Source organism: Danio rerio, chromosome 14 (assembly GCF_049306965.1).
Source record: "Danio rerio strain Tuebingen ecotype United States chromosome 14, GRCz12tu, whole genome shotgun sequence".
NCBI lineage: Eukaryota > Metazoa > Chordata > Actinopteri > Cypriniformes > Danionidae > Danio > Danio rerio.
The window spans coordinates 26,659,643-26,682,997 of NC_133189.1; the positions used below are offsets into that span (position 1 = coordinate 26,659,643).

At 37.1% G+C, this 23,355-nt stretch overlaps 1 protein-coding gene across 5 annotated transcripts; it reads right to left on the minus strand.

Annotated features, from left to right (window-relative positions):
- Window positions 1–589: 589 nt before the first annotated feature.
- Window positions 590–23,197, minus strand: fbxl3l (F-box and leucine-rich repeat protein 3, like). 5 transcript variants are annotated; one of them, XM_073921811.1, is made up of 6 exons: window positions 23,011–23,197; window positions 20,494–20,571; window positions 15,206–15,578; window positions 10,883–11,005; window positions 6,022–6,193; window positions 590–2,208 (listed from the first exon to the last, which is right to left on the minus strand). In XM_073921811.1, exons 2-6 carry the CDS (start codon window positions 20,526–20,528, stop codon window positions 1,565–1,567), a joined length of 1,347 nt encoding a protein of 448 aa, XP_073777912.1. In that variant the 5' UTR covers window positions 20,529–20,571; window positions 23,011–23,197; the 3' UTR covers window positions 590–1,564. The 5 variants fall into 5 exon arrangements, 4 of the variants coding, with proteins under 4 accessions (XP_073777912.1, XP_073777914.1, XP_073777913.1 ...); XM_073921813.1 differs by lacking the exon at window positions 23,011–23,197 and adding an exon at window positions 22,310–22,456; XM_073921812.1 differs by lacking the exon at window positions 23,011–23,197 and adding an exon at window positions 20,910–21,006.
- Between the last annotated feature and the right edge of the window lie 158 nt (window positions 23,198–23,355).

Below are 23,355 nucleotides of genomic sequence, written 5' to 3' on the forward strand. Positions count from 1 at the left end.
GTAACCCAAGGGTTGCTGGTTCAATTCCCAGTCTGAACAGGAATTGAAGATGGAGGGAGTGTATAAACCGCACTCTCCGTCTTGGATACTCAGCTGAGGTGCCCTTGAGCAAGGCACCTAACCCCTAATTGCTCCCCAGGCTCGGGAAGCAATTGCTACCCACTTCTCTGGGTGTATCCTTACAATGGCTGCGTCCGAAATTGCCTACCACTCAGTAGGTATTGCATTTGATTTTAAATTTGCTATTCAAGCATTAGAAAAGTATGTTCTATACAGTATGAATATAAGTAGCATGAATGGAACTCGGATGTACTACATCCGCCATTTTGTCATCATCACTAATCAACAACTAGTCCAGAAAAGTACCAAAAACATCCTCAAAACAGAACATATGCCTTCAGTGGTTCAATCTCAATATTTTCAAGCTACAAGAATCCTTTTTTGTGCACAAAAAAACAAAAATCACGTTCATGGAGCACTATGTTGAGAAGGGTTTGTCTTTGGTGTTTTTCTGGACTCAGTGCAAGTCGGGAAGCTTGTCTATAGAAGGTGAGTACCCAGCAAGCATTTTTTGTTTTTAAAAGATGTCTAAAAGATGTCTAATAGATGTCTAATAGGAGTCTAAACAGTCATTCTGGCTAAATTAAGGCTTAATTTGAGCTGTCAGTGAAAATCTAATAGACATCTAAGAATAAGCCAAAACTAAACTAGTCATCAAGTAAACAGAAATGAATGACTACACATATAAAGTCTGTCTAATTTGTATATGTGACGACTAGTCTAGTTTCGGGCTATTCTTAGATGTCTATTAGATATTTACTAACAGCCCAAGTTTAGCCTTGTGTTAGCCTAGCTGTCTACATTTAGATGTCTAGTAGACGTCTATTAAACACAAAATTGTTTGCTGGGTAAGCTCTATGATTTCATCTAAAATCTCTTCATTTGTATTCAGATTATAAACGAAGGTCTCAGGAGATTGGAACAACATTAGCGTGAGTAAATAATAAAATTGTTTACATTTTTGTCTGAACAAACACTTGATGTTAGGCTTATTGTTATCTTAGCTTAGTAAATGCTGTAGATTAATCAGGTTGACTAATGTAGTTAATGAATGTCAACAAATCAAACATTACTGTAAAGTGTCACCAAATTACCATTGGATTCGCCCCTTGTTATTGTTATAATCAGAGAAAAGTGGGTCATCTTTTTCCAACAATTAGTCGCTGAAAGTATTCTGGTTATGTCTTAAAAATACAGACTAAGTGCCACAGAGTCATTGTGTGCCCAATGAATGCCTCAAAATGTACGGCTTTCACGTGCGTGCACTTGTGTGGATCTGTAAACACTTTGTATTCCAATCCTATCGTCGAGATCCAATCACAAATGATGTTTCTACTACAGCAGCACTTCCACACTAATGATCCAGATGTGGAGTCAGATGTTCCGTTTCCCATGCTAAATTTTAATTACCCAGTTCTGCCTAATGGCTGCCGTGTTTGCCAAATGCAAACGGCTTGTTTACGTAGGTAGACTGGAGTGGATTTGTCGAAATGTTTGGATTTATCTACCATGTGGGCATCATATCCGGAAACCAAATGCGGCCCAAATGTTTGGAGACCTCGCTGTGGATCTGCTCGATGTTGTAGGTGTTGTCTGGGATGAGCACCTCCTCCATGATGGACAGCTGGCTCAATCGGCCTCCGCACATCTTCACAAACTCCATAAAGCCGCTGCAGGTCACCTCGCATTCACCTAGGCCGATGGCCGTCAGGCTCTTGCAGCGATCTGCGATACGGATCAGCTCCTCGTCCAGCGGCTCCAGCCCGTTCGCACACACCACCAGCTCCACCAGTCGAGGACAGTTGAGTCCGATACGACCCAGCATGTCTTTGCTGACCGCTCGACCGAAATACAGATGTGTGACGGGTGTCTCCTCGCGGAAGAAGGGCTCGAACTCCTCCTCGTACAGGAAGAAGTACATGACGATGTTCACCTGGGGCGAGTGGCGGATGAGGGCATCCCAGCTGCTCTTCTTGATGGTGTGGAACTGGGTCTGGCCCGGGTTCTCGCTCACCACATCGATGCGCAGGTGCTCCAGGTGGACGTGCTTTTCTGAGGACAACGCCAGCAGGAGCTCGTCACTCAGCAGGTGGTAGTTAAGAGCCAGTTCTCGAAGGCCATGACACTGATCGGCCACACATAGGATGCCTGGATAAGCAAGAAGCCAACAGGTGAGCTTGTGTTTGTAAGATCGGGGAAATGATTATAGGACCAAGCTTGGGGAAGTTACTTCAAAAAAGTTTATTACTATTTATTACTAATAATGCAGGTTAACTATGTTTATACATTTAACTGTTAAGGGCTATTAGTTACTAGTTAGTTAAAGTTATTAGTAAGTAAATAATTCATGGTAATTAATAACCTTATCTTTTCTGAATTTGATAGTAATGCAATAATGTGCACCTTTTGTTAAGCTGCTCTGAAACAATAATTATTGTGAGAAGCGTTTTACAAATAAACTTGAATTGAATTAAATAGTTACAATAGGGTTCCCACTCTTTCATGAACAGCAGATTAAAGTACTATATAAAGCACCATAAATCTCGAATCAAGCATCTTTGTAATTCACACCTGCTGCATATGTAGCCCCATGAAAGTCCTTAGTGTAATTAACATTAACATCACTTACACTTTATAATGGCATTAAAATATCAGAGTAATCATGATGTTTTGAACAGGTCATTTTCAAACATTTTGGTTGTTTTAAAAGAGCTTCAAAGAACTTTAAAGGTGCAGTAGGTGATTATCTTCAGAAGCATTTGTTGTTGTGTCAGTTGAAGGTCTCTCCACATTCCAATAGTAATGATTAAAGTAAATGATCTAAATGTATTTGTTTGGATTTTCATATTCTTGGTAAGGCACAAGACTAAAAAAATGTTTGTCCAATTAAAATTTGTCGGTGCGACAATTCTTATAATTCTGTTAAGTAGCTCAAACTGTCTCTCAACAAATGTAGATCTTAACATCTGCGCACCCCTGTTCACGCATATCCGCCGTCTACACATGCACGCATGTTCATGTGCACACGAGAGTGTGACAGAGGTAAAAACAAACGCTCAATCAAAACTTTTTAAAACCCTGAATTAATATTGGAGTTACTTTTGCACACTGGGGGCAGGATGACACCATGGCTGAAGTATTTCTGTTAGACAGGTCATGTTCTGTTTTAAAACTATTAAAAGCACGCAGAGCTGATGTAGATTTTGTTGTTATGAATGAGTTTTATGCAGGAAAGTGTTGTTCAGCCACTGAAATCTGATTCAAGATTGATGTGACAATTTTCAGTTTCATGAGGGACTTTTTACAGCATCGATAATGTAGATTTTTATTTAGTTTAACAGCAACACAGAAGTCAATAGTGCTGTTGCGCCTAGTCTGCTTTACTTAGCTGAAGTTGGTTTTATATTTACAATGGTTTATTTTTAAACAGTGAGAACCTGTGACGCTCTCCCTATATTGTTTACCATGCTACTTTGAATATTTGGTCTGAAACATCGTGTAAGTGTGGCTTAGTAATAAGTGTAGTTCCTGCATGTCACCAGCCAACCACTAAGCATACAGCTTTGCTTATTATGCTCATATTAATGCTCAATCAACACTTACTTTATCACTTAAATATCTAATTACTTCAACTTAAATAAAGTAAGTTCAAAGTACTCATATAGATTAGTTTTTGAACTTAAATGGTTTGTAGCAATCAAAATTGAATTGCCTTACCATATTGAGTTTTACAGAACTTGATTGGTTTTTGTTCTTTTAATTTTTGGGCTTTACTGTGTTGCTTCATTTACTCAAATGGGTTAAGTTCACAGTATAATTAGGATTTTTTTTTATTTTTTTATCTTAAATGGTTTGAGTAACCTTAACTTATTTGGTTATACAGTGTGTACTTACTATACAGATTTTAAGGCAAGTCATTGTAAGTAACTGTATTTAAATTACCTAAAAATTTATCATAATCCCTTACTTATTTTTTTTCAGCAGATAAGTAATTTAATTACAGTAACTATTCAGTCCCTCCAGGTTGTTGTAAGTCTCCTGCAGTTGCAAACACTCCAAAAAAGTGTTTAATTCTTTTAACCAATAGTTCTAGGAACTATGAAATAGTTTCTCAGGTGTGACAATCCTTTATTTAACAAAAGTAAAACTAAATTAAATAAATAAAAAAAAATAAAATAAAATAATTTTTAAAAAGTTAAAAATATGGTTTTCAAAGAAAAAAATGGCAACTGTTGTAAGGCCAATTGTTTTTAGCCAAATCACATCACACAATTCTAAGTATGGGAGTTTATTAAATAAACTTTGATAAAGAAAATAAGTGCTTTAATATATCACAAAATAAAGAAATATGGCAATGCTAAGTTTTTCAACATCGTGAAGATCTAGTGGAATACTAAATATGTATTATAAAAATATAATTAAAAAGATATTCATATGTGAGTTGAAAGCATGCAGAAGTACAATAGTCAACAACCTAACTTTAGCTTATATTAGTTTGTATATAATTGAATTAATGAGCTCCTATTAAGGGTTTTTGAAAACGACCTTCCTTGCAGTGAGTAACCCAGCTGTAAGTGAAGTGAAATATCCAGCTAAGGTTTAAATCTAAAAATGTGCACCATGTTTAAAACTATTGATTCATTTATAAAATAGTCAGAGTGGTTCAAACGAATTGTCTAGGTAACGAATCTTTAGCCGTTTAGGCGTGACGTCGACACAGAACTCAATCCCCGCTCTATTGTTACACGCACAGACATGGGAAAATTGAAACTCCCGCCCACAAACACTGTAGCAAAAAATAAGAGGAAGACAAACACTGTAGCAGATCCTGGTTGTATCATGTTGTGACGACTCTATGGTCTGACGTGTGAGGTAAAGTTAGTGTTATTTTCCTATTACAAAGATCAGACTGTGAAGAGTCAGTGGTTGAAGTTTATTTTTGCAAAAATACCTCGGCATTATAGCCCCAGCCTTGTGCTGTGTTCCCGTCATTTTTCTGACAAGTGCTTTAGCAATCTACACGCTTACAACGGGGGATTCATCAGTCGTTTGTTAAAGGAAAAATCAGAAAAGGCTATTGATGTATGGGACTTTGTCAGCTTGACAGGAACTATACAGTACACAGTTGATGGATCAGTTCCTTCCTCCATTTCACAAGTGAAAGTAACGTAAAAGTGATTAAAGAGGCTGCCTCCTTGTTTTCTCTTGCTTGCAAATAATGTATTTAATAGTGTTTTGTTACTTGTAATGTATTGTACAGTACATTTGGTTAACTCTTTATATTCTCATATCGTGTCTAAAACTATGTTGAAAACGCGATGCGTGACGCTTTCTTTACCGATGTAAATGCGTTTATGAGCTTGCAATCCTCTGCCATTTGTCGTTGCTAAGGCCACCGTCAGCTGTTCCTCCACATGTGGCGGTCAATTTTCAAAATAGTTCAGCTTTTGCCACTGTGTGGATTAATACTGACACTGTGTGTCATGGTTAAGAATAGAGTAATATGCTGATGTTAAACTGCATTGCTTTACGGCACTCCTGCATTGGGCTCACACATACACTCTGCACTCTGACTACTTCAACAATGTCTGTCTTACTATGAAGCAGTCGACTAATCACAACAGACTGGGTCTTCGGACCAATCAGCGCAAATTAGCAGGGAGGGTTTGGGAACGAATGAATCACTGAATGAATCATATGGTAGTCATTGAGATAATTAGGTAAAAATAAATGCATATTTCAAGACAATGAAAGTGTTTTTGATGTGTATCAGCCTGTTGTTGGAGACCCCCAAAACCAAAATATGACCTTTTTTAATGCATAACAGGGGCTCTTTAAGTTAATAAAATCATGCACAAGACTAGGAAGAGGTATTTAAAAAGGCAGATTTCTTGTAGACTTGAAAGCAGTGTATATTCCACCCTATTAGATGTGTTATGACTCAGACGGTGACGTACTGACCTGCAGGAGAAACATGCGGACAGCTACTCATCTTCAGCAGCTTGAGCGTGTCACTGTTGTTGGCGACCAGTACCTTCAGGGACGGGTCATCAACCGGTGTGTCATCAATTTTTATAGAGGAAAGAGACTTGGAATTCACAAACACCACCGTCAGGGCCGAGACAAAGTGTGACTGAGAACAGACCAGACAAGACAGGCAAAGTCAGTGCCGCTGGCTTCTCATAGCCTTTACACCAGGCATTATTTCATTATTTCATTGAGGTCACCCTGCTGTGCTGCTATTTGTGTTGTAGGCATGCTGGTACATTGTCTTGACCTATAAACACAACCCTAATAATAACATGTCTTTATAAAAACAATACACGGTATACAGTATATAATAGTATTTATTTGGAAACAAAGTCATGAAGAATTCTCAACCAAACTACAATCATACAGTTCGATGTAAATCGTGTCGATCTATTATTGAAGACAAAATGATTAGCACTCCTATGAATTTTCTATTCTTTTTCAAATATTTCCCAAGTGATGTTTAACAGAGGAAGGAACATTTTTACAGTATTTCCTATTGTATTTTTATGGAGAAAATCACACTCAGGATCCTTGGCTTTTACAGAATAATTACATAAGGAAATATATATTTGTATACGATAAACTATACATCCGTTTTATCATTTTCTTCTCAGCTTTGTATTTATACTGATGTTCTGGAAATTTTGTATTCTTTTTTAACCAATTAACTAAACAAATATGCAACTACACCATCATTTATCTTATGAATAAAACAACTGAATCACTAAAATTCTGACCTAAATTCAACATAAAAGGATTCTGGATATTGGCTCATAATTTAGAGAGAGAATACTGCCATCTGCAGGTTACAGAATAAACGTTTAAAATTACTGTTAAAAAAGAAGTTGTAGTTTCCACATATATCCAGCAGGGGTCTGTGAAGACCCATTGAGTGAATAATATTCTATGTAATCTATAGAAATTTAACTCGAGTCATACTCTGAGCATTTAAATGTAATAGACATTAATTATAATTCCTTGATATTTGTAATTGTTATATGTAATCCAAATAATTTCTAATAATTCATGTATATATTACTTTTGTTATGTCATTTGATGTACTTATTAAGAGTAAGCAGAGTTTATTGACACAACTTACTGTTGTTAAACATGATTATTATTTTAAATATAAAAGGGCATTTAGTTGAAGACAAAATTATTAGTCTTTCTGTTAAATTGTAAATATTGTAAAATATTTCAAATATTTTAATTGCTGATTTTGATTGTTTTTTCAACACATTTTTAAACAATAGTTTCAAAAACTAATTTGTAATAACTAATGTCTTTTGTCTTTGCCATGATAACAGTACATAACATTTTATTAGTTATTTAGAAGAAGGCATGGGCCGGTATGAGATTCTGACAGTATGATAACCTTGGATAAAAATATCACGGTTTCACGGTATTGTGATTACTGCTCTAAAATAAGTTTTTTTTTTTACTTGTCAGGTTAAAAACAAAAAAATTTCCCTCATTGAACACACTATATATTTTTTTTAGAAACCGTTAAAATATTTTGACAGTAAACATGTGCCATCAAAATAGAGTATTTTTTATTTGCTTTAAATCAAAAAACAAGAAAACAAATGAGCGTGAAACATGACCAATCATAGAAAAGGATTTTCTTTTCTGCCTGGAGAAAGAAAACGCAGATGCAAGAAACTGGCAGCTACAAGGTGTGTGCAAATGCTCTTAGATTTCTAAAAAATACTTCATATTCCTGGTTTAATCAATAAAATAAATACAAATAATAAGTAAATAACACTAAATTTGTGCCTGTGCATCACTTAACAATGCGCGGTTAAAGGCTAAAAAAAACTAAATTAAGTAGTTGTTAAAAAAACAAACAAACAAAAAAAAATTTACATATACCGTAGAAACGGTATGACAGAATTTGTTTTTTTAAAAACCTCAACCTTTCCAAACCGCGGTAAACCTTGAAACCGGTGATCACCCTGTGGTTTTTTAGAAGATAGTTGTTACGATCACCAGCGATTAAGGAGTTGCAGATCACTGGTATACACACAGTTCACTAAAAAAACTACAAATTCGCCAATATATGGATTAAAACTCCTGTCATGCATCGCTTACTCACACCGGTTCCTCATTCCGTTGATTACACACACACTCACACAGACACTGAAGCTCTTCACTTATTCGTTACCCAGACTATATAGAGAGTTCTCTCACACACGTGAGTCCTGTAAACTGTTTTGTGAACATTACGACACGTTTTCTTTTCCTTTCCTTGCCGTGTTTTTGACCCTCACCTTGTTTGTTTGTTTGTTTGTTTATGACCATTCACCTGTGTATTTGACTACAACTCTGGATTTTCCTGCATACTAGTGGTGGGCAAAGCGAGGCTTTATGAAACTGAAACAGTTGAAGCAGATGTGTCGAAGCTTTGAAACGTTTTTGAAACCTGTCTCTACAGTGACACCTAGTGGTCATTTTGTAATGTATTGCTCTAAAACAGCTTCATTAAAGAAACAGTTAAGCAAATTGAGGTATTAAACCCGACGTTGTAGACTTGATGCTTCAAGTGATTTAGTGGAGTTCATGACTAGCATGCATAGATAATGGGTTCGAACTCAGGGTGATGCAGCTATAGATGTTAGGTTTGAAATGCTTTGTTCTTGTGATGTGTTTTGTTTTAACATTGGTCTGACATCCGAACGAACACTTTAAGAATAAATTTGACATGTTTTTGTCTTAAAACGAGTTGGAGAAAACGAGTTGTTGATAGATCACATTCAGTTGAGGCTGGAAGTCAACAAAATTGATGTATATTATTGATTAAATTTCCCATTTATTGTATTTTATTAATGTCTTCCCCAACCCTAAACCCAACCATCACAGTACTGTAAAAATATGAATTATTATTATACAGTGTTGCAAAAATGATGCTATATTGATAGCGTATCCGCAGCTACATCCTATCTAGACTCCACCATAAAACAGTAACATTATTAAAATACATGAAATCATAATTTCGCCATATTTGTCGGGATTCGAAAAATCAATTTGGAGCACAATAACTTTGTGCACACGCACGGCCCACTAGGCCAGGGGTGTCCAAACTCGGTCCTGGATGGCAGGTGTCCTGCACAGTTTAGCTCCAACTTCCTTTAACACACCTGCCTTGGAAGTTTTTAGTATACCTAGAAAGAGCTTGATTAGCTGTTTCAGGTGTGTTTAACTGGGGTTGGAACTAAAATATGCAGGACACTGGCCCCCCAGGACCAAGTCTGGACACCCCTGCACTAGGCAATATGAGACCTATGAGACCTATAATATTCTGACCCTGTCAGTCAAATGAAGATTCGCCAGATCTCGAAACGCTTCTGGAATGATTAATGCTTTGAATCGCTTTAGTCACGTGATCAGCTGTTTCGAGAAACTTTAGTTACATGACCTGTGGTGTTTCAAATCACCTTAGATACGTGGCCTGGGTGTTTCGGATCATGCTTTGGTGCTGTGTTTTGAAACACTTGGGCTTCGGGATCTTGACACGGTGTCAATACGTCAGTTTCACGTCAGCCATCCCTACTACATACATCTGTTTGCTCCTTATTGTGACCGTTGCTTGCCTGACCATCCTCAGTAAACATGCATTTGAATCTGCACCTCCCTTGTCAGCAGGTTTACTTCCACATTACAATACTAGTATTTAGCTGAAGGTGCCATTTTTAAAGGATTAATTAGGTTAATTAGTCTTTGGAGAACAATGATCTATACAATAGAGTATGTTCTGTAGCCAATCAAAACTAATCATTTCTAAATTGGGAAAAAATATTGACCTCAGTAGTTTTTACATTAAAAAAAACTAAAAAGAATAAAAATTATTTATGCTGCTTCTTCAAGAAGCCACTTATTTAAAATGAGCTGAATCAACACAATTCTTAAGTTTTTTTGGAGAACAACCTAATTGTTTGATGTTCAATCCACTTAACTTTGTAAAATAATTAAGTAAATTTAATTTGTGTTGGGACAACATCATGTAAATGTGTGAAACTCAGCAGTTTTCACAGAATAGTAAATATTATGAAAACATTTCCTTAATCTGTTAAACATCAACTGGGAATTATATAAAAATAAAAGAATGCAAATTTCAAGCAGAGCTATTAGATCTCAGTCTTGAAATATATTATCATTAAAAATCCATTTTCATGTGGAAAATATGACAATGCACTTCTGAAGCCCGATTGTTAGCCTCTGTTCATCCTGTTGATTTATTATTTCTTCATCAGGATGTTTTGAGGAGCCATTTCCTCTCTGGAGAAAATGGCCCTGACCTCGACAAAGTACACTAGACGAGAGTGAAATGACGACTGAAAGATAATCAAGCCTCCAGGTAAGGGCACTGACTCATCCAGATCTTCCTGGCTGTTGTTTACTGTGACGCCAGTAAGTTAAAAGAAGCACACAAACAACAGATCCAGAGCTGCAACTGACATTACAGTGGCATTATAAATCCTCTAAAATCCCACTATTAAGTCAGTGCCTCACAGGACTAAGGACACACATTTTTTTTTTTTTTTTGTAGTTGGTGTTTTTAAATCTTTTGTGACTAGTATACGCTACAACGAGCCTCAACTTGTCATTTTCAATACTGGTTTTACTGCAGTGTTTCAGGCTGTCAGGGTTTTGTGGAGGGTGAAATTACACAAGTTTGACAGAAGCGACATTGTAATATTTACTAGCGACTGGGTTTAAAACAGATGTTTGATGTCATATTCAACTACAAGCAAACGCTGTATGGTAAAGAGTGAATGTGTTTCTGTTTCACCTGAGATACGTCCATGAAACTCGGCCGCGCTGTGGAAATCAGACCCAGTGTCTTAATGGTGCAGTTCACCAGCTGAGAGAGAATGTTACAGGCTGCTTCTGCAGATTCTGTGCAGCTGTCAACCTGAAAAAAAAAAACAACAACAACATATACATATATTTTTTATTATTATATATAAAAACTATTGAGTATACCTGCTTCAGGTCTAACAGATACATATACGACTGTCAACAGCTCAAAAAATGTGTTTTGGTGTTTCGTGACCCTTTAAGGCAGGGGTGTCCAAACTTTTTAGGCCGAGGGCCAGATGCAAAAAAAACAACGTTGTCGCGGGCCAAATTTTACATACATCCCACAGACACGCATATATATATATATATATATATATATATATATATATATATATATATATATATATATATATACAGTTGAAGTCAGAATGGTTAGCCCCCCTAAATTGTTAGCCCCCGTTTATTTTTTCCCCAATTTCTGTTTAACGGAGAGAAGATTTTTTTCCACACATTTCTTCACATATTAGTTTTAGTAACTCATTTCTAATAACTGATTTATTTTATCTTTGCCATGATGACAGTAAATAATATTTGACTAGATATTTTTAAGACACTTCTATACAGCTTAAAGTGACATTTAAAGGCTTAACTAGGTTAATCAAGTTAACTAGTCAAGTTAAGGTAATTAGGCAAGTTATTTTATTACAATGGTTTGTTCTGAAGACTTAAGGGGCTAATAATTTTGACCTTAAATGGTTCATAAAAAAATTAAAACCACTTTTATTCTAGCCGAAATACAACAAATAAGTCTTTCTCCAGAAGAAAAAATATTATCAGACATACTGTGAAAATGTTCTTGCTCTGTTAAACATCATTTGGGAAATATTTAAAAAAGAAGAAATAAATCAAAAAGGGGCTAATAATTCAGACTTCAACTGTGTGTATATAGACAGACAGACAGACAGACAGACAGACAGACAGACAGACAGACAGACAGACAGACAGACAGACAGACAGATAGATAGATAGATAGATAGATAGATAGATAGATAGATAGATAGATAGATAGATAGATAGATAGATAGATAGATAGATAGATAGATAGATAGACCATAACAAGAACTGCTGCTTAATTGAATGCATGTAATAGCGACACCCGGTGGTTATTTATTGAATTACGTTCATTTTTGTATAGCGGGCCAGATTCTATTGATATTTATAAAAAGCCTCGCGGGCCGCCACAAAACTGACTGCGGGCCGCAGATGGCCCACGGGCCGTAGTTTGGACACGCCTGCTTTAAGGGCTATATGTGGATTTGAGAAACACTTGGTATTAGCGACACCTGTGGTCATTGTGTGTACTGCGGCTAGTAATGTACGTGCAGGTCCCTAAACGCACATATTAATGTAATGTGCAAGAGACTGAATATGATTCAAGGACCTGATATACTCACGACAACATTCTTTTTATATACTATGATTGTACAAAAAGAAATACTTTTGTAGCAATTAAAAAAACATCAACCCATAAAGGTTAATCCTCAAGTGAGGGACTTCCTTTATAAAATATCTAGAATATCTATCCCTCAAACTATCCTTCTATTTTACTCCTTTTTCAAGATTTGATATGTTGTTTGTGTCTGTAAAGTTTCAGCTCAAAACACCTGTCAGGTTTTTTTATTATACCTTTCAGAGGTTTGTAATTTACAGCTCTGAGCATGGTAACTATTTTTGTTGCTTGTCCGTTTAAAGGGTCATGACACCCCACACTTTCGTTTCAGGTCTACCACAGAATTTTTTAAAAAGATGCATGATAATGGGCGTGGAGCTCTGCGAGCAAAGGGCAGGGGTGGGCGTGGCCAGCAGGGGAAAAGGAGGGGAGCGAACAACTGTTGTTGTCGGCTAGCTCACAAAATGAGACACAAACCGTGAGGAGACGCATGACTTTATAGTTTACAAAGTTAAAATGCAAAGAAATAAATATTTGATTTAATGCCCTGCTACATTTGTTATTCGTAATTTTATATACATATAACCACAATTTATATCATTATAAAGAAAATCTTGTTCATATAAACACTATAAATGAGGACTTTTCCCTCAATCCCCGGGTCTGAATGCAGACTTAGTGCAGCAGGTCTCCTGCTCAGTCTATTTCAACCATTAGCCCTGCTGGTAATTTAGAGAATTTAGGTGAAAACAGCAGCACAGCGATGTGTCTAAATGTGAACAAACTCCTGATAAAAGACAACGTCCACCATTCTCCAATTGTCGTACTGCTCTCCCAACAAAAAAGCTTGCTGGACACAAACAGCTTTGCTGTATCCGCCCTGACAGGATCGATATGATTATATGCGCTACTACGGAGACATGTTACTAAAAGGCTGTCAATCAATTCGGTGGGCGGGGAAACCACACTCCTATGTCAGGTTGCGGTGGGCTTTAAAATGGGAGGGATTTGGATCATATTTTACCATCAGTAAATTAAAAAAAAAGATACTTATTGTGTTTGTCACACACGCTTCTGTTCAAACAGCTTACAAAAGATGATTTTCATCATAGGTGCCCTTTAATACATTTTTGGAATATTTATTAACTTAAACATTATTTAATCATGTAATTTCTACTATAACTATTATTATACTTGTGTAGCACCCCCTACACTCTCAAGAGTTTCACACCTTCTAAGTTCTATTAGGACGGAGCACCGGGTTCTGGTAATAAGATTGTCACACTGTTAATAAATGTATTATTCCCCTTTAGTATTAACTTGACTTAGAATTAAATTAACCGCCCTAATTATATTTTAAGTAAAGGTTATCATAATACTTATACTTGCAGTATAATGCAGAAAATGACTTCCTGTATGTATAAAAATACTGAGTATTTATTAACAGATAATAGGAATAAATATGTAAACATAGACCAATAAATAGAGAAAGATGGCAATAAATAAAAATAAATGAATAAATAAATAAATAAAAGCAAAACTATGCAATACTTATTACAGAATCACTTTTGAAAATCTTAAAAGTAAAAAAAACTGTCAAATGTGTCACTGTGCTATTTTTACTGTATATTTCACCAATTAAAATTCAAATGTAAACAGCCGTGCAGGTTATGCAGAAATGTTGTGCACCAGTGAAAATATACTAAACCATGTGGTAAACGCCTTCAAAAAGATCAATAAAATACCAATAAACTATTAAAATGTTTTACTTCTATAAATAAAGGGCTAGTCCAGAGTGTACTTTAAAGGAAAGCGATGTGTGCTCATGCTTCATCGTGTGTGTGTGTGTGTGTGTGTGTGTGTGTGTGTGCGTGTGTGTGTGTGTGTGTGGTCCTTTACTGACAGCCGCATATGTGAATCTTGTCTGAAAATATGGTGCAAAGTCCTACATGAAGGTGTTTACTGATCGCTGTGTTTACTTCAATAATGCCACTAATATATGCATACTCCACATCTTAATTCCATTTCTGTTTAGTCCAGTTATGACTTTAGTTGGATTAAGGTGACAAAAATCGCTGTTTCGAGCTTATGTAGGCCTACATTTCAAAATTCCTGTTTAACTGAATAAACAGTTAGTAAACACAAGAACATCTTATTGAACATCATTTATTTTCATCACCAATTATCATAGTAGAACAGTTTCTCAAGCAGTTTGTGTTGCATTTTGGAAACAGGAGATGAGCCCCTGGTCTAATGCGCCACCTGGCTTGAGAAACCCATTCTCAAAAACGTATTATTTGGGTAGCACACATATTCTGAACGCCTTCGGCAGAATTCATATGAGCCATTTTAATCTAGATTAATAATAAATGTATTTACATTCCTCCTAATATTAACAATGGCGTGCTCGATTCATGCAATTAGTTTGGGCTGGGGTGTATCCGGCAAAACCATAGAGTAAAAACAGACGGCAAAATGGGAAAATGTAAGTTTGCGCACTCCTGATTAAAGAAAGACGAGTTTAAACAATGGCTGAAATCTGTCGCTGAAAAGAACCGCATAATTTATTACTTTTAGCTTTGTTTCTTCCAAGCTTATCTGAGTTCTGTTTCATGGTTGTGCTCCATTGATTTATTTAACTACAACTGTTTATTAACAAATATTTTTTAAGTTAAAGGTTTAATACTGATTAGAACTTTACGTGGCAATGAGGTCTTTAAAATATTCCGAGAAGGTCTTTAATAAGTTTTAAAAAGGTATTGAAAGTACCTTTAGGATTCCTGCATACACCCTGTATTTGGATAAAGGTGCCAAATGTGTGTAACTGCTATAAGAGTCTGGCTCTTTCTTAGATAGCCCTACCTTGAAGCTAACATACTGCAAATGCTGAGCGTGTCTCTTGATGATCTGCTGGATCAAATCCGGATGTGTGGACCTTAGGTAAGATGTAGCCGGCTGGTTCAGCTCGAACTCAAACCTTCTCCAGAGATCTGGGATGTGAAAGACTTCGTTCCAGCGGCGGCACACAGAAGACGCTCGAGCCCGGTCCACCAGAGACAGATACTGGAATATGTGCAGGACCACATGGTGCGGCAGGTTTCCCCATGTCTCCTCTGTGGCGTTCTGAAAATTGGTGGAGCCTGTCTGGACATACACTGGTGTGGTGCTTCTGTGTCTCTTGTTTCTGCCCTCTGATGGGGTGAAGCTCTGACACTTTGATCGTCCCCTTTTCATCCTGTTTAGTGGAAAAACAACAGGATTCAGAAACTAACTGAAAAGCATTGGGATATGTGATGTTATGTGATGACATTCATTTAGAGTGCACATTCATTTAGAGTGCACACTACATAAAATGAAGCTGAACCCATAAGGAATTAATTCTTACTATACCAAGGTACAAAATATTGAAATGGTCATTTTTTAGGTGAAACATTGAAGGCAAAAGTGTAGTTTTTCCAGCCTAATCACTTTTTAATCACAGTTTAACTGTTTATAATGTGCTTAAATTTAAGAGCTTATTTTATCAATTTGTGTCTGTACATTTTAATTACAATATAATTTTAAAAGGTTTGCATTCTTTTATAAATTATTAAGTGCTAAAAAGAGAGTCCACTCTATAAAGTACTAAACAAGAATTTTAAATCTGACTACTTATAATGTTCAGATTTTTGTGCAATCAATGTTTGCAAATTAGCATGTTTAATGAAATAATGCCTTATGTGGATATTCAAACCTAACATTTTAGAAACCTTGAAAAATCTGAATTCTTAATGCAAACAACCAACTGGGGAAGTATTGCAATAACTTTTATTTTTTCTTCTTAATTACTTGCAGTGCCTTCTCCAAAAGTGACAGCTGATTTGTTACAGTCCTCTAAAGGGACATGAGGTGAGGGTGCAATGTTGATCAGTTAACAATCAACAAGCCAGATTTTCAACCACTATTTTTCTACTCTGTTCAAAAGTCTGGGATCAAAGGGATTTTTTAAATAATTAGATGCGAATATTAATCAAGAGCACATTAAACTGATGTAAAATATCAGTAAATGCATTTATAATTTTGCATAACATTTCTCACACACTGACTTTTCTTTGGTTTGTTCCCTCATTATCAGGGGTTGTCACAGTGGAATGAACCCCCAATTACTGCCATATGTTTTATTCAGCGGATGCCATTCCATCTACTCACAGCAAATGTGACAGGATACAAAATAATATACAGCGGGTACGGAAAGTATTCAAACCCCTTAAATTTTTCATTTGCTAAAATCATCACACAAATTATTTTTTTCCTTAATAATGTACACACAGCAACCCATATTGACAGAAAAACACAGAAATGTTGACATTTTTGCAGAATCAATAAAAAAGATAAACTGAAATATCACATGGTTCTAAGTATTCAGACCCTTTGCTCAGTATTAAGTAGAAGTCTTTTTGGGAAAGATGCAACAACTTTTTCACACCTGGGTTTGGCGATCCTCTGTCATTCCTCCTTGCAGATCCTCCCCAGTTCTGTCAGGTCGGATGGTAAACGTTGGTGGACAGCTATTTTTGGTCTCTCCAGAGATGCTCAATAGGGCTTAAGTCAGGGCTCTGGCTGGGCCATTCAAAAACAGTCACAGAGTTGTTGTGAAGCCACTCCTTCATTATTTTATCTGTTTGCTTAGGCCAGTCTGAGGTCCTGAGCCTCTCTGGAGAAGGTTTTCATCTGGTCAGGGGTGTCCACACTTGGTCCTAGAGGGCCAGTGTCCTGGAGAGTTCAGCTCCAACCCTAATCACACCTGAACAAGCTAATCAAGCTCTTACTAGGTATACTAGAAACTTCCTGGCAAGTGTGTTGAAGCAAGTTGGAGCTAAAGTCAGCAGGACACCGGCCCTCCAGGTCCGACTTTGGACCCCGTGATTTAGGATATCCCTGTACTTGGCCGAATTCATCTTTTTCTTGATTGCAACCAGTCCTCCTGTCCCTGCAGCTGAAAAACACCCAAAAAGCATGGTGCTGCCACCACCACGCTTCACTGTTGAGACTTTGGGCTCTTCTTTACCTCTCTCACTAAAGCTCTTCCCCGCGATAACTCAGTTTGGCTGGACGGCCAGCTATATGAAGGATTCTGGTCATCCCAAACGTTTTTCATTTAAGTATTATGGAGGCCACTGTGCTTTTAGGAACCCTAAGTGCAGTATACATTTTTTGTTAGCTTGGCCAGATCTGTGCCTTGCCACAATTCTGTCTCTGAGCTCTTTTGGTAGTTCCTTTGACCTCATAATTCTCAATTGCTCTGACATGCATTGTGAGCTGTAACGCCTGTTTCACACCGCAAGCGTCAGCGGCGCGTGAGCAGAGCGTGAGCAGCGCGTGTGTTTTCGGCGTCCATGTTAACAGATTAGAGCTTTCATACCGCACGCAGCAGCAGCGCGTCAGTGCGAGGCGTGAGCGTCGCCGAAGCAGCAGTGCAGCGATAGTTTCGGCGCTGGGTCTATTTTTGACGCGCTGCTCACGCTCAATTAAAGTGACAGTGCATTGATAATGACCAAAACACATTGAATGACAGTAAAAAGTAGCAATTTTACCCAATAAATGCATTAATAATGTCAAATGGTTTATATATAGTCATTCAAATGAACTTAAAACGATTAAAAACGGCAACAAACATTTATTTAGGCCCGAACTACAAAACCGAATGTAAAACAATTTTACTATAAGTTTTGCTTAAGTTGCACACTAGTGTTGTAGGAGAGGGGAAATGGAATATTTACGGGATTTGTAGTCCATAGCGAAGTGTATTGTGGGTAGTGTAGTGCGACACGCATGCTGGATTATGTGAGCTCGCTGTGTTCTGTGCAGCTATAAGCAGAGGAAGAAAGTTTTAATCGGCTTTGTTTTATGTTCACTCGAATTATTCCTACCGGGAGCTGTTTGCACTGTGAATCTGACAACACGAAAATAAGTAAAAGAATGGCATGCATTAATTACTTTTGTCCGTCTCATCATCTGCACAAGCATGAATTAACGAGCTGCTATTCTGCCGCTGGACATCACTGAAGCGGAGAAAGTAACACTAGTTTGATCATGTATAAATATCATTATAACTATATTGTATAAATATGATTATAACTAGGTCTACAGCAACCTGATAATCAAAAAACAAATGACATGATATCACAGGCGATTGTCTTCTGACTGTAGACACTTCTCATATAAGTTAGCTTTAGAAGCATACAGTACTATTTGATCTATAAAATTTGTAAAATAAACATTTGCAGGTTAATGAAACAGCATAGGAGGGGCCTTAGTGCAGATGAAAAGTTTAAAAAGTGTATTTGTATATAGAGAGACATGGGTAACTAGATAGAATAGACAGAGATAGGTTGATCTCAGCAGCAGCTGCCGAAGAGCTGCGCGCTGCAGACGCAGCTGGTGTGAAAGGCAAACGCCTGCGTGCTGCTACTGCTCGACATACGCGCTGCTCACGCTCTGCTCACGCGCCGCTGATGCTTGCGGTGTGAAACAGGCGTAAGTCCAATCAGTATAATCAAACACAGCTGGACTGAAATGAAGGTGTGGAACCATCTCAAGGATGATCAGAGGAAATGGACAGGACCTATGAGTGTAAGCAAAGGGTCGAAATACTTAGGACCAAGTGATATTTCAGTTTTTCTTTTTAATCAATCTGCTAAAGTGTCAACAATTCTGTGTTTTTCTATCAATATGGGGTGCTGTGTGTATATTAATATAGAAAAAGAAGCTTAAATGATTTTAGCAAAACCCGGATAGAAGCATCCTCTTTTATAGTTACACTGACAGTGTCCAGCTGTGCTACAGTAATTCCAGTGGTTATGAATTACATAACAATTTAACTATCCTTTCTTTTTTTTACAAACATGCAATGATTTCAAATGTTTTGAACTTGTAAAACTCATTCTTGAGTTGCAGCTGATCGGAGATAGTTGGGACAGATCTTTTAATAATAGTTTTTGCAAAACCTGCCTTGTGACTGTAATTATACATGTTAATATGGCCACACTAATACACGACTTTCAAACATTTTGATAGGTGGGGAAAACCCCACTACTACATGACACTGGGGTGGGCCTAAAAATTGCTGCGATTTTTATTTTAACAACAGGAAGTAAAAAAAATAAAAACTTGTTGTGTTTATATAACTCAAATATGACTGTGGACACACTATACTGTACCTACACACAGTTCTGTCCATACATCTTCCAAAAGTTGATTTTGCATCATAGGTGCAGTATAATGTAACAATGTTTGTATATCAGTGTTAGAAACCTAAAAATAATTTTTAAAAAAAACATTTTTGTAGTACATTTTAAGAGTATGATTTTGCAATTTATTTTTTAGAACTTTGTATGCTTTAAATTGTGAAAGGGTGAATTAAGACCCACCGTTAGAAGGTGGTTCTTAATTATAATTAAGTATAGATATTTTAATATCTATACATTTTGAATTGATAAAATGTATTATATTCAAAATGTTGCTGATTCAAAAAAATATGGAAAAGATCAAAATTTCACAATCTTGGAGTTCATGTAGCTGAAGGTAATATATAAATAAAGTTAATAAGAAATTTCCAAACTCTAGATAATTTTTTCAAATGTATTAAGTTATCAATAACTTATTACAATGTATATCAAAAGTTTCAGTACAATATAAACTCATATATAATACTAACATAAAATAATATGACAGACAGACAGACAGACAGACAGACAGACAGACAGACAGACAGACAGACAGACAGACAGACAGACAGACAGACAGACAGACAGACAGACAGATAGATAGATAGATAGATAGATAGATAGATAGATAGATAGATAGATAGATAGATAGATAGATAGATAGATAGATAGATAGATAGATAACTAAACAGTACTAGCACGCACTCTATCGATCTATCAAGCTATACATACTGAAATGTTAGTGTCATAACCAAACAATATACACATTTATGGTGAGTATGACATATTGGACAATTTCTGAGCAATGTTTTCTGTCTGTATATCCAATATAGGCTTTTACTGTATGTCGGCCAAACCTCACACAAACAGTCCCAATGATTTTTTCAAAACAATATTCTGTACAAAGCATGGCTATTAGCAGTCGACTGCGAATTTCCTACTTACTTGTTCCAACCTTCTGCGTCGACATAGAAAGGCATACCATCCCCGAACGCGCTGAATCTGATTTGGGTGAAGTTTTACCTACAACAAAAACACAACCAGTGACAGTGAGTGTCTCTCTGTTGCTCAGCAGCGTCTCATTATAAAGAGAGTCCCTTCAGCAGCTCCACTGCGCTGCACGGGGAGCGCGCGGGCACGTGAGCTGCAGAAAACATGTATCAAACTCGTCAGAGCGCGCGCTTCAAACGCATGTCATTTCAGCTCAAATCTTAAATCAAGATGGGTAATTTTTCTAATAACTAATTTAGAAATGCTTTTAAACTAGTCACTGTTTTCATGCGTATGCACTGTTATTCCTAGGGGTTTTAATGTGATCATAATTTCTTTATAGAATATTTATAGATCGCTTATCAACTTACATAATAATTAGGATATTGTAAGTTTTGCTGGGTTTCCTGAGTCAGTTAATAAATAATCTTCAATGGAGTGTAACACACACGAACGCGCACGTATCGCACGAAAGTAGGTCAGTGTGTCAAAGAGAAACGTCACATGCGTTAAGCCTCTCACGAGCTCAGTATAATGAGAATCTGGCGCAGTTGACAAGGTAAATAAGGCGTCCAGTCGCTCGTCTTTGTGTTTACTGGCTGTCTTCAGTATTCGAGTATTCTCATATAACTTGTCCTTCTGTTTTGGTTCTCTTGGCTGAAGTACGGTAACATGAGAACCTGTTTAACGTAAATGTTTCTATGCTATTAGAGTAAAATCCCCAGCTAGTCGTTTTGAATATAAATCAGCGTAATAGTTAGGTTAGCTTAGCAGTAGTGTATAGTAAAACATTAAAAGTAAAATAGTATTTACATTAATACAGTCGGGAAAAAAAATAAGTAAATAAATAAATAATAGAACATCTGCTTAATATATTGATTTTTGGCGTAAAATAATTTTGACTCAATGTGTTTTTGGCTATTCCTACAGAAATACCCATGAAAGTCACACACACATAAAAGGATTGGACAATAAAACTGAAATGCCTGGTTTTAAACCACAATAATTCATTAGATGGTGTAAGGCCTCCTTTTGCAACAATACAGCATCAGTTCACACAGTGGCCAGAGGGATTTTGGTCATTTTTCTTGCAGAATAGTGGCCAGGTCACTACGTGATGCTGGAGGAGGAAAACATATCCTGACTTCTCCAAAACACCCAAAACTGGCTCAGTAATATTTAGATCTGGTGACTGTGCACATTTTATGTTCATCAAACTACTCTGTCACCAATGTTGTTGCTTGTTTGGCGGAATTATCATCCTGATACACTGTCATTGGGATACAATGTTTGAGCAACTGGGTGCACATAGTTGTCCAGATTGGTTCCGTAGTCCTTAGCAGTGACACGCCCATCTAGCCCAACTATTGGGCCTATATAGGGAATGTCATGATATTGCAACCCAAACCACCACTGATCCACCCCCATGCTTCACTCTGGGCATGCAACCGTCTGGGTGGTACGATTTTTGTGGCTGCACACTGTAACTCTCCATGATTTTCAAAAGACAGTGAAGGTTGACTAATCAGAAAACAATACATGTTTCACACTATCCACAGCCCAAGATTTTCAAATGACTTCGAAATGCCACTGGCACCATTGCAACCAACATTTGGCATTGGCACAAGTGACCAAAGATTTGACTATTGCGGCCTGGCCATGTGTATTTACCCTGTGTAGCTCCCGACAGACAGTTTTGGTGGAAACAGGAGAGTTAAGGAGCCCATTTCATTCTGCAGTGAGTTGAGCAGCTGAAAATCTGGGTTAGTACCTGGGCATTCCTTTCAGACTGATCCTCTTGCATCCACAATTACTCATGCCAGATGTGGTTCATCCTTCTTGGTGGTGTGCTGACATTACCCTGCATACTGTGGCTCTTGATATATCACAAAGTCTTGCTGTCTTGGTCACACATGCCCTATTGAGGCACACACACACGACAATTTGTCCTCCTTTGAACTCTGATATATTCCTCATAATGGTAATTCCACACTCTGCTCCTACTGGTGGAATATGCAGCCAGCGAAGCCAGTTTCAGTTTCATTGTCTAACCCCTGCATGCACTGTATATATAAGCAGAATGAAAATGAATATATATATCTAACAAACAGCGACCTTCTTGCTGTGAGGCAATAGTGCTAACCAGCGAGCCACCGTGCCTCCTACACAGTTGTGTAAAAAGTGTTTGCCCCATTACTGATTTCCTATGTTTTGCACATTTGTCATATTTTAATGTTTCATTAAAATAATTTTAAAAATAGATAACAAAAGTAAACACATCATGAAGTTTTGAAGTTAAGGTTTTTATTATTAAGGAAAAACATGATATTAAATTACATAACCCTGTATGTAAAAGTGTTTGCCTCCCAAACCTAATAGCTGGCTGTGCTACCCTTAGCAGCAACAACTGTAATCAAACATTTTCGATTAGCAATGCGTCTATTACAGCAATGTGAAGGAATTTTGGCCCACTCATCTTTGCAGAATTGTTGTAATTCAGCCACATTGAAAGGTTTTCAAGCATGAACCCCCTTTTTTTTAGAGGAGGTGCTCGCTGCAGAGCCACTTGAGTGGACCTCATCTCCAATAAGATGGAGCTTGAGCTCCAGCTCCTTCTCCTATAAGTTGTTTTAATGCAGGCATGTCCAAACTCGGTCCTGGGGGGTCGGTATCTTGCAAAGTTTAGTTTCAACCCCAATCAGACTCACCTGGGCTAGCTAATCAAGCTCTTACTAAGCTTTCTGGAAACATCCTTGCAGGTGTATTAAGGCAAGTTGGAGTTAAAATCTGCAGGACACCGACCCTCCAGGATCGAGT